General features: G+C 39.5%; 1 protein-coding gene across 1 annotated transcript in view; it reads right to left on the minus strand.

The window, feature by feature from the left end:
* Positions 1-896: 896 nt before the first annotated feature.
* Positions 897-12,846, minus strand: part of LOC139722254 (uncharacterized) — a 36,191-nt gene continuing 24,241 nt past the window's right edge. The window contains exons 32-45 of the mRNA XM_071633563.1: positions 12,484-12,577; positions 11,709-11,836; positions 10,455-10,674; positions 9,598-9,744; positions 8,702-8,916; positions 8,039-8,231; positions 7,253-7,333; positions 6,373-6,425; positions 5,123-5,257; positions 4,288-4,424; positions 3,502-3,764; positions 2,655-2,732; positions 2,149-2,296; positions 897-1,030 (exon numbers count right to left, since the gene is read on the minus strand). Of these exons, the coding sequence (XP_071489664.1) occupies positions 897-1,030; positions 2,149-2,296; positions 2,655-2,732; positions 3,502-3,764; positions 4,288-4,424; positions 5,123-5,257; positions 6,373-6,425; positions 7,253-7,333; positions 8,039-8,231; positions 8,702-8,916; positions 9,598-9,744; positions 10,455-10,674; positions 11,709-11,836; positions 12,484-12,577 (2,026 nt within the window). The remainder of the gene's footprint in view (positions 1,031-2,148; positions 2,297-2,654; positions 2,733-3,501; positions 3,765-4,287; positions 4,425-5,122; positions 5,258-6,372; positions 6,426-7,252; positions 7,334-8,038; positions 8,232-8,701; positions 8,917-9,597; positions 9,745-10,454; positions 10,675-11,708; positions 11,837-12,483; positions 12,578-12,846) is intronic.

Below are 12,846 nucleotides of genomic sequence, written 5' to 3' on the forward strand. Positions count from 1 at the left end.
ATGTAAGTAAAAGATCAAAGATAAAGATATTGTCATGGCAACTCAATGTACATATTACAAACCCAGTAGCCTCACATGGGGCAACTAAAACTCACTGTTAGCCCAGTAATGTGGGTGAGCTCTTGCCTGGCCCTGGCCCACACTGCTCATAAGGGTTAAGTGGGGGATATATATTTTGTAATACCTCGAAACCTATGGGCCATTATCAAGTCAAATGAGAATTCAAACAGACACGTTCTGTGAATGTATTAATGAGTTCCAATGGTGATTCTGAGGTCATTCTTATTTTCATACTTGTGAGTATGAGTAACAAATCTGTGATTAACACTTCATTGATACCTCTACAGCTTTTAAAATCTGCTTAAGGCAAAGCTCAATGGCCAAAGAAAAACGGAAAACTTGATCCTTCTGCACCCACTTTGATTTCAAATTTCCCAATTTACATTTGATGTCAAATCTCACTGTCAAACCATCTGCTCTTTCTGCCATAGGTCCTGAAATTTGACTAAAAACATAAGACACAACTCCTTCACCATACTCTAGGGGAGGAATGTAAAGGACAGACGATCTTTACACTACTACATGTAGAACAACTGGTTTAATGCCAGAGAGTGTCTCAACTGCATACTCTGTCCACAGCTTTTAATTGTTCCATGCAGCTTCAGTCAGTGCACCTTATGTTTGCTGCCAGAGTCTAACATTACAGGTATATTTTTATAACAGCCTATGGCATACAGTGGATTAGAGTTCATTCAGTACTCTTACTGATATCACAACTCCAGCTCTGTTGCAAATTATCCTAGTGTGTCCAATCTTTTTGATTTGGCTGCTCTAGGTAGTACGAGTGTTGCTGCACTGCTTGCAGAGAGGTGAGGTGAGGTGGAATGGTGGTAAAGTCAAAAGTGCTTCTTGCTCTGGATCTCGATGGCTCTCTTGTAGTCCTGGATGGCTTCTCCCCTCTTGCCCAACTTGCCCCGCACCTCCGCCCGACGCTTGTAGACCAAGGGGTCATCTGGTTGTAGATTTAGGGCTGGCAATATGGAGCAATGGAAACGACAGGACAGAAATGTGAACATAAACATATCAACTTCACACATATCTAGACCCAGTTTGGAACTTGACTTGCAGTAGCAGGATTAATTAAAGTCAACAGTGTTGAGATCTGCTCTCCTGATACTTGAGCTTCTCCATCAGTGTCAATTTTTTTTATTGTTTATTTTTTTAAGGAGAGCACCTTTATTCAATAGTTTTTAGAAATGCTTGCTTAAAATACTTGAACACAGTAACCACATAATTCTTCTTTGAAATATGATATGACCAGCTCACAATGATGATGACCTGAACTACTTCACACAAATCAGTTTCAGTTAACAAAATAGAAAATAAAACAATAACAAAATCGAAACCCTCAAGGAACTATTGTAAATTATATGCAGGGCTGCCAGCATTCCTCACATCAAAATCAGAGAGGATCCCAAGAGAGAGCAAATGGTGAGGGCCTTCTATATTACACACATCTCAATGGGCAGAAAATAATTCCCAAATTAGGGAAACTTGAATATTCTTCTGCCAGCTTATGAAGAGATAATTACATGTTCAGTGAGCCTCCTACAGAATTAGGGAGATTTTGCAGTTCTGGCAATATATAACAGTATCTACCACAGGAGCTATTGATTACAGACTACCATAGACAACAGTAATTTCACACAGAGCTAGCAGATGGTCTAGTCGAATTTTAACGGGATGGTATAGTTCTGGTTGAGATGGAGATTCAACTTTCTGTGAGACAATTCAAAATAACTTTTATAAAATAATAAAGAGTGTACAATTCTAAGAGCAATTAAAAGTTTATTTGACGTAAATTGGTTTTGAATCGGCTGAGATATCCAAAAATAAAGTAGTCCTCATAAAAGATGGGTCCAACCTTTAATTAGGACTACTTTGTTTTACTTTGGATATCTCAGCCACTTCAAAAACAATTTTCATCAAATAAACTGTAATTGTTGTTTGAATCATATGCTCTTTGTTATTTCATAATTGATTTCGAATAGTCTCAAAAAATTAAAACATGAATCCCCATCTAAACCAAAACTATACCATCCCTTTAAAATTGCTCAGCACATGGACATGTGACGACAGATGGCATACCTTCCGAGTAGTCATTCTCAGCAAGCTGATAGCGTTTGAGAGACGTGTAGAGGTTGCCTCGATTGAAGTACAGGTGAGCAGAGAATGGACTCAGCTTGACCGCCTCAAAGAAGTCCTCCAGAGCTCCCCTCGCATCCCTCATCAGCACCTGGAATGACGAGTTGGTAGTAAAGGAGGGGGAGATTAAAGATAGAGAAGCATATTATGGTAGAGGTGCAAGAAGTTGTCATGGTAACAGAGGCAGGCCATAATGACTAAAGCCTATAAACAAATCATATGATCATAAGGGCAAACAAACACTAAAAGCACAAACCTGTACAATACTCAAATTGGCTCAAAAGCTGACCAGATTTTCATATAAATGTAGATAAGAGTCGGTAGCTACGTAAACACTAATAGCAAAACACTTGACTTTCTCTATTGAGAAAAGCCTACTTGGAGGAAATGATGCACAGACTTGTGATTGGATGGAACACTTTGGTGTAATGGTGCGAGTTGACACATACCTTTGTGATAGCTCTGTTGAGAAGTGCTGATTCATCTGACGAATTCAGTTCCAGCGTCTTGTCATAAAACTGGAGTGCCTGTACAAATCAAAGGAAGTAGTTTAGAGCAGCTTAGATGTGGCAAGTAATCCTTACCATAAATCACATTGTCTGTACAGAATGTGTTTGTAAATCAATGGCGGATCCGGGGGGCGCACCAGGCACTTGCCCCCTTTAATTTTTTGTCTTTTTGGTAATTCCTGGATCCGCCCCTGTAATTAACACATCTCTACATTTGCAGTCACTTGAGTATGATTCAAAATTTGAAAATCAAGCAAAGTCTAGAAAGCAAAGTCAACAAGAATATCATGAATTTCAAATTACCACAAACACTCGAGGTCATATTATAACTTCTGTTAATTCACACATGTAGGCCTATTATCAGAGTCATGACAAATTATTCTCATAGCTCTTTGGTTGTGAACTAAATGCTAAAATCAACAAGCTATATTTTCAGCATTTGTGCAACTATGCAAAATGTATTCACAAGATGAGATATTACATAATATCTAACTGCAAAATGACCAAATGGTATACAGAAGATATAGAGGTTTGTTCCGAGGTTTTGAATTTTTTTTTTTTTTGATACTTAACTCAATGATCATTTAAGGGAAGTGCTGAACCAGAGAAGCTTGTCCAACAAAGTGCCGTGAGGTGTTTGGATCTTGTGTTTTTGCTTGTATGATCATGCTTCAGAGGTTCTGGCAACTTTTATCAAGTGCCATTAGTGATTTTTTGAGAGGTGAAATAAAGATGGAGGAAGCCACTACAGTGAGACAGGGAGTCACAAGTCCCAGGCAGTGAGTACCTGAATGAACTGTCGATTGCTGAAGTAGAGGTTGGCGGCATTGAAGAAGGCCAGGGCATATTTGGGGTCCTTTCGGATGGCCGCCTGGTAGTCGGTCATGGCACTCTCGTGGTCCTGCAGGAACTGGTTGACCACACCCCGATTCACAAAGAGCTCCGCGGTCTTAGCGATGCGGAGGGCAGTGTTCATGTCCAGTAAGGCTGCGTAGGGGTCGCTCATCTGTAGTGACACCATGGCTCGCCCCTCCAGGGCCGGACGGTATTCTACAAGATGAGGAGGTGATAATTTCTTAACCTAATTGAACTGGCCATGATATCGTTATAGCTACTACTGGCCACAACTATTACAGCCTAATTAAGTTCTGCAGCAGATGTATCTGCAAAGTTTTTGTGTCATATCAAAGTCATCATGTACGAACTACCTTTAGGGGATTAAAAGTTGAGGTCAGTTAGCACATATGGTTGATACACTAAAACAATTACCCTATTCATATTGCATTTGTGAATTATGGGTGGCTTATGAGGATTTCAGGTTTCTGCATAAGAACTTAAAATATGTATATTTTGAAAGCTTGCATCCTAATGCAAGCCTCAGCTTTCATTGTATGGAGACACATTAGAGAGCTGGACGGATAGTAAGTGTTACAGGGGTGCATAACTGAGAGTGTATGGCAGAAAATTCACTCCTACGCTACAGTGATGAAAAATTCTTAGCGGCACTCGAGATTGGAGCAGCTCCCGTGCATGGGAATGGTGACATAACCTATCTTCAGGTTCTTACACTCACCAGGGTTGAGCTGCAGGCAGGCAGAGAAGAGGTTCCACGCTAGTTTGTACTGGCCACTGATCTGCATGTTGTAGGCAAGATTGACTCTGGCCACCAGGCACTCCGGTTCCAAGAGCAAGGCTCTCTGGTAGTCTCTCCTGAAAGGGATAATGTGAGAGTTGAAAACATGAATGGAAATAGGACACTTACTCACTCAATGGACAGTGAGCATTATCTCACACAACATGAATTTCACAGCAAATAAGACATTTACTCACTCAACAGACTGTGACCCTAATTTCAAATAACATAAATTCCATCGCAAATTTGTTTTTTTAATGGTAACATGCATAATATAGACGAAATACTGAATATTGATCATCAAAATTACAATATTGTGGCTACAAGAACATACCCTGTCAGGGCACTGATAAAAAAAAAAAAAATTAAAAGTGATATGAAACAACAAATAGCATTTCAAAGTGTCTGAGCATTCTTTGATACAGGAATTAAAAGAGGGCAATATTTCTAAACACTGACAGAGCCTTTTAAATTTCAACTTCTCCACTTATATTGCAATGACCAAAATTCTGCCCAGGCAACTTTAAGCTGTGATTATGTGTAATGCGGTAAGAAGATAATGATTCTCGGATACACAAGTAATCTTGGTCGTGTTTCCATTAAAGGGACAGACCAAGAAACACTGGCCTCATTACCATTATATTTGCATAATGTGATGATTTCCTCCAAGCAAGCCAACTGTGAATATCTAACCAATATTTCTAGGGGTAATATGTACGTATAACATGAAATCTGGTTGTGAATTATGGGAAACCCTGAGATCCTTGCTACACACCTTGCCAGAAGAGTTGTTTCCCTGTGGCCATAATCCATGAAGGCATTACCCCTCCCAAGGTAGGCATCGATGAAGAATGGGTTGACCTCCAGTGCACTACTGTATATCGCCACTGCATCCTCTAGACGATTGAGTCTAGAAATTGAAAATCAAAATACAAACAAAAGAAATTTATATAAACCATCCAAATTCCGGATGAAGATGGACCTTCAAGAGTCACCATAGCTTCTTTTTATCATCTGTGTATTGTCATATCTTTGGGCATGACTCCTTCTGAAGGTCAAACAATATGAATGTTTCATCATTTTATCCTTTATCTGCAGTCACTCACATCCAGCTCAACCTCCTCTAAATAATGTTCTAGACTTTTTAATCCTAATCAGTATCCTAGAACATGCCCTCGTGCCCTTTACTTTTTGGTTTCTAATGTCTTCCTTCCAGAAATGCAATTCTCTCTGTACAATGTACCTCACTGTCTTTCAGTGTTGGAGTCACATTCTATCTCTTTGGGCACTCATAAAACAAAATGAGTAAGACAGATTGCCTGGCAATCACCAGTATCCCAATACAGTTGAACCTCTCATATCCGGACAAGTCGGGACCGGGGCTCATCCGGATAAGGGATTTGGCCGGATACTGGAGACTCAATGCTTTATACATGTACATATACATACACATGTACTGATGTAGCCCACTGTAGTACCACATGTAGTAATGTGTATATTGCAACCTTTTCATTGTTACATTTGGGGATGTTTGGGGATGTTAAAATGTCTGAAGGTAAGCAATTTGGGAGGAAATTTGATGTAATGTACGTTAATCATGTTGAAAGTAATACGTAATTCATGTGTGTTTGTGTAGGAGTTCTTAAGGAGTTGGGAATCCCCCTTTCCTCCCGTAATTATTTCAAAAAAATTCACGGCGAGAATGCGTCCGTATAATAGAGAGATCCGGATAAAGGGAGGCCGGATAAGAGAGGTTCAACTGTGTATGCTTTCTTTCTGTAAGAGAATCTGCACTGAGTATAGCACATGGTGTATTATGACCCCCAAAAACAAGTATTGTCTCTTACAACAGTATCTTACAAACAGTCTCACAACAGTGTGTAATTGCATATGTTCAGTAAGCATACGTTTGTATGAACATACACTCTTTTCTCTAAATTCAGACTATTATGGCTTTGAGTAATGATCATTTCTCAGATACTGTACAAACACGCATAAGCAATCTCAACAAATTCCTTAACTCACTTGTGGCAGCACAGTCCAAGAGTGTGTCTGATCTTGGGGTCCCTTGGGCTGACCTGTGTGTTCACAATGATGCAAAATTCAACCAAGATGGCTCCATAATGTAAGAATGAAATGTAAACAATGTTGCATATTAGGCAAAGTCAGAGACTCCAACTCTCCCGTTTTCAACGGGAGATCTCCCGCCGAAAACCCATTTTTGCAAAATCTCCCGTTCTCTCGCTTGAGATTTAATTTCTCCCACCCTGGCGCTGTGTCTCCTGTTTGAAAGGATTTCTTACTTATTGCTATTGTATGTCAAAAAAAATAAGCCCTAGATAGCACCAGAGAGCATCTAGAACCATAGGAACTTCGCGCTTCGCACACATCAACTTGGAGTCTCCCGTTTGCTAGGGGTTTCAGGCGGGAGAATCTCCAGATCAGAAGGTGCTTGGGGTTGGAGTCTCTGCAAAGTGTTATTACAATATTTAAATTCAAGACATGTACCCTAAGTTGGGGCATGCTTTATGAGGAGCAAAACAGGTTCTCTTTGGATGACAATGATTTAAACATATTGTATGTGTCCACAATGCTCAACATTTTTTTTTTTCTTGACTGCACAGTGAGTCCAAATCTACTTGACACTTATCCACTAGTTTAATTCATCCTTACCCCTCCACTTTCCAGAATAAAGGAAGGGAGAAAGGTACCAAAAAAAAAATGAATCTACAAGAAATTTACAAGACAATTACTACATAAACAGCTACAAGGTAACCACAGGAGTTTTGTGGATATTTCATCTAATAATCATATTAAGCCCCATTAGGACAGGTTTAGCTGCTGAAGATGTTTATGTATGGGGCTTGAAACATGCAAAAAATTGAAATCGCACAATGCTACACACCTCCACAGCCTGCGCAAAGTCATCACGGGCATTCTTGTAGTCCTTCTGGGCAAAGTACATGAGTCCTCTGTTGATCAACACCTGAAAGAATTATGTACGGAACCAGAAAATTAATTGCTGGTAAAGGCATTCATCCATTGTGAGTCAATCATTCAAACAATAATGAACTTTTGGATTTCATCCTGGTTTTATAACTTCAATTGAAGAATATATCTAAATACAAACATGAAAAATTATAAAATGGTGAATACACTATACTGCAATGTTATTTTTTCTGCCTGATTTGTTGTCAATGAAAATATTATGAATATAAACAGAGACATTTTGCAAAAAGGAAAGGGTTACAACACAACCATCTCAAATGACGAGACAAGAATGACACACAATTTAACTGATCATTTCTTACACAATTCCAAAAATGCAACAGAACACCTAAAGAAGCTCTGGATAACAGACAGATAAGAAGTGTTGATATAAGCTCTCTGGAAATAAGAAATCATGAAATGGGTGCCTAGCCTGTAGTCAAATTGTATATTTTGATGAAGCACATCTGGGGGGTGTTTCATCAATTTAGTCAGCGCTGACAAGTTGTCAGCGCTAATTTTAGCAAAATCCTTGGTTTTGATTGGCTGAGATGCTCTGGTCAATGACTGTTACCATTATGGTGATTGTCAGAGACTGACAACTTGTCAGCGCTGACAACTTTCATGAAACGGTACCCTGAATGCCAGTAAAATGCAGATCTAGAGCAGAATCGCAAAGAAAGGAAAAGGTGAAAGCGCTCACCTTGAGAGAATTTTCCTCCCCCAGCATGAGGACAATCCCGTAGTCCCTCTGCGCCTTCTGGTAGTCACCCACTGTGTGGTAGCAGACTGCCCGGTTGAAGTAGGCCAGAGAGCAGGTGGTATCCAGCTCAATGGCCTGGCACAAGTCCTTGATGGCCAGGTCAAAGGCCTTGATGTAGTACTTCAGGGCACCTCTGTCATGTACAACAGATGCACTAACAACTTACATATCAAGTTTATAGCGACAAAGATTTGATAGCAATCGGCTTGTGGTCTATCGCTTGATGTGCATGTTTAGGAAAGTGCAGACCGCTGATCTGGAGTAGATGTCCTCCATGATCAAATCATTACATAACATTGCCATCATTGATCACATAGAAATAACAATACAACAAGGTATACATGTATATAGCTTGTAACACTGAATATATTGGAAAGTGTTTTATCACACCCTTTGTTAAGTTTGTTTTTTTCAAATGGGCAGGTTTAAAATCATCAATGAATAAGCAATGTCTCAATTAAGAGAAATATACACAAACAAAGGAGGAAATATGAATGCAATTATTTATTTTCATTTTCATTTGATTCAGTCTTCTTTCAACAGGGTAGCCCCATCAGTATGCATATTTGTAATAAGATATCCCCAAATTCATGATGCACATACCTATAGAGGTAGGCCCTGACACTGTTTGGTTGCAGGCGGATGGCCTGGTTACAGTTGTAAATGCCCTTAGAGTACCTCCCTCGCTGGCCATAGTATGCAGCTCTACTCAGGTAGGCCTGGAAGAGTTTGGGATTCAGGGCCAGGGCTCGGTTAAAATCCAGAATACCCTTGGCTTGATGGAGCCTGGTCCTTGTCAGACCTCTCTGGTAGTAGGCCTGTAAAGAGAATACACACAAGAAGAAAGTTTGTTTGTTTGTTCATTTTCCATCTGAGAAGATGGCTGGATAGCCCATATTCAATTACACTAAGCTGGTCTTCCATGGGGTCCAACTGCATGTGAGGCGGGACCACTTCATCGGGTTAAACACCCTGCTCTTTGTGATGAATGAATGAAGTGGGATCTTTTACGTGCATGAGTTGCGACTCTCTCACACACTGGAAAGTCCTGGGGGGGGGGGGGGGGTATTTCATGAAGCACTTTGTCAGATTTTTTTTTTCTGACAAACAGTTACAAGCTACAGAAATCCTTGCATCTGACTGGCTGAAAGCAAATTTGTCTGACAAATTGTTGGACAAAACGCTTCATGAAATGCTCCCTGATCCAACACTGCAAATCAAACAAATCATTTTCGTACTGCAGGAAGTAATGACATATTGTACTTTTTTGTACAGAAATTAAGTAAGGAGTCAACTATCAGATATTCCACAGTTAAGGCAGGAGAGAAGCAATGGTTCTTAAACCTTGCAGGTAATTTCACATGAGCCTCTTTCCTCCAGCAACATCAGCTGTAAATTACACGGTCTGATACTTCAGGATATCAGCTCATGAGAACTATATAGCTTTACTGAGCAATTCAGGTATCTTGGTGAGTTACTCATGTCGAGGTTTGCCTCACCTCTGGGTAATCTTGGTTGATCTTGATAGCACTGTTGAAGGCCTCGTAGGCCTTGAGTATGTTTGGGATCTCCATGTGACACATTCCTATCAGGTAGTAGACCTCTGCCGCCTCCATCGGCCACGTCTGACGCTCTTGCCAGGGTTTCTGGAAAATGGCAGTGAAGATATGAAATCATTCATCCATTTTACAAAGTTAAAGAGATACAGAAGTATCAACTAGCATATACCTGTTACTTAGAATGTAAGTACACACTCTCTCTTCAAAACACAGAAGTTGGCAATCCATGCCTTTTGTCTAGGAACATACAATACTTCATACTAAGTTTCCTCACCCACAAAAAAAAAAAAATGTCAATATTCAGACAATGATAGGCAGCAAGTATCATTCTCAACAAACACAAAACAATGTTCAGAAATCATTAAGTCATCTTCAAAATGGCATCCAACATGGTAATAAATCAATACTAAAATGCTAAGTTTTATCTATTTCAACTCTACAGTTTTAAATAGTTGCATGCTTTGATGATGAAAATTCACTTGCTGGTCTTTATGAAGAAGCAAAAGTATGGTTGTCATCTACTGGGGATTAAACCTATGACCTTTTTTCTCACTCTTGTGACAAGTTAGAGACACTTTACCACAGCACCACATGGCAGCTTACCATGAATTGCCTGTCATCTACTGGGATTGAACCTTTGACTTTTCTTTCTTTTGACAAGGTAAGAGCCACTTTACCACAGCACCACATGGCAGTTTACCATGAATTGCATGACATCTACTGTGGATTGAACCTATTACTTTTTTCTCTTATGACTAGTTACAGCCACTTTACCACAGCACCACATGGCAGCCTACCATGAATCCAAGGGCCTTCTCCAGACTCTCCACAGCCTCCCGGTACTTCTTGGCCTTGATTTCCGTCTTGCCAAGGAGGATGTAGAGCGGGGCGGAGGGACTGACTTTGGCCGTGCTGGACAGGACGTCGATGGCCCGGCCATAGTTGTGCAGGAAGCTCTGAACAGCCGCCTGCTGAGTGGGTGAGGAGCCCAGCCCATGGGCCAACTCGGCTGCATGTCTTTTAAGATAAAGCAGAAAAGAGAGTAAAAACCGAGAGTAAACACCAATATGGATAAGATGGGAGCATGATGCTGCCTTTTCCAGGTTTCTGTTCATTCTAATTTGGTGAGAGAATGCTCGTATATTCAATTGTTGTCGTTTTATTTGATAAATGAAATGATTGATCTTTATATGACTCAATTTCACAATATTTTTTGAATAGCGTGTTAACTTATCTTACAGCCAATTAGGTTATCAAGTAAAGGGCCCCGTTTAATCAAAAGATATAATCATTTATAAATTTCCTTACCACACAGGCTGCCATAGACTTACAATAGAAATCAACTATATAACCAATTGTAACTCTTCATAAAACAGGGCCCAGAACCATTTAGATCCAATATGAATATGATCCATTCATGAAATCAAATAACTCGTACAAAATTGCCCTAAATTCACATTTACACCACATCACAGAATTGTATATGTAACTTTGGTGGCCCCATGTACAAGGATATTAATGAGCATATACCCAAAGACTGTCATTTAAATCAATGTTGTGAGCAGCTGCATTATGTAGGCCAATAACATATCATGTGGCCTTGTCTGCAAGACTGAACCTACAAGGAACAAAGACCATACAGAACAAATTTTTGCTGACCATTACACACACTTGTTACATTTCACTACCAGACACTCATATCAATAGCTGTTGGTAATGAAAATGGCTTACAATGTTCCATATCATAACACCTTGCTTGTTTCTTTCTATAATACGAAGGGACACAGTGATAAATCATCACTCACGCAGAATTTGCACAAGTCATCACAAATGTCATCTGAAAAACAAGTGAAATAACAGAATGACAGATTTTGCCAAAGATATAAAACAACAAGAAGAACAAATACATTTTTAACAAGGAAGGTATTAGCTGTCCTCCCCCAGCCCCCAAAATAATATTAGATAATTAAGAAATCAAAAAGAAAAAATATCAAGATGACGATGATAAAGATGGTAACATTCATGTGAATACAAGTAATTTGATAGCTAACCGAACACAGAAGCTGGCAAGTTCCAGGTTGTTCATCTTGAGGAGGATCTGTCCACGAAGCATGTAGTAGTGCTGCTGGTCTGGCCTCAGGTGGATGGCTCTGGTGAAATCCTTGAGGGCGTTCTTCAGCTGTGAATATCAACAATTTCACACAAATTTTTAGAATCAATCACTTCCAATCATTTCAGATCTGCAAGGACACCAACAATCCAAACTAAGGGCAAAAACAGACCCTTCATAGCATTATAACCCATAAACCATCGAATGTTGGTACGTTTATCCTGGAATGCCGAGGGTTAATGACAGGGAGCCAGGTTGTCATATAATTATTTGGAGAGATCCTCAGACAAAAGTTTTCATCAACAAATGCAAGATCAATGGTCATCTATCTCTTTTTTATTTACGGTACACAATGTAGTCTTATCACATTCAGTACAATGCACTATGATCACATATAGACGATCACAGTACATTGTATAACGGTTTATTGACCAAGGGTTGCCTTTGCAGTGTTAGCTCTGTTCTCAAACAGGACTATGTCACTATTACACCAGTATTATCAGAAACCCAATTTACACCAAAGTGAAGACGGACCAATAGGGGGAAAAACATCTTGTGCAAGGATTTTAGTACAGGAAATGATTTGAATCCAGCTCCTTCTATTGAAGTGAGAATCCACAGCCAAATCCACTACACCATAGAGGACATGCTACAAAAGAAATCAACAGCACACTGAATAATTAATTGTGTCAAAAAACAGAATTTTAAAAACTTACATCATGGATCTTATGATGTGCTTCTCCTCGGCACACAAAAGCTCTGACGTAGGTTGGATCCACTTTCACTGCGTTAGTGAACTTCTGGATAGCTCTGCAGGCACAGACAAAGTATGGAAGTCAGATATTACTGTATGTAATGTACACATTACAAAAGGACAAAGATTTTGATGGCATAATCCCTATTAAGACGACAACTATATATCATCTGCTACGATAATGATTGGCTGGGTTGATCTATTTGTCGCATATAAACACTCCTATAAAATTAAGTTTCTGCATAAATAAAAAAAAAACCCTGATAATTCAGGATTGGCAGATAAATGAAAAGCAATCAAAACATAAGGGAAACAGAAATTACAA

Source organism: Diadema antillarum, unplaced genomic scaffold (assembly GCF_040938485.1).
Source record: "Diadema antillarum isolate AM-2024a unplaced genomic scaffold, OU_Dant_1.0 scf00000162, whole genome shotgun sequence".
NCBI classification, from domain to species: domain Eukaryota; kingdom Metazoa; phylum Echinodermata; class Echinoidea; order Diadematoida; family Diadematidae; genus Diadema; species Diadema antillarum.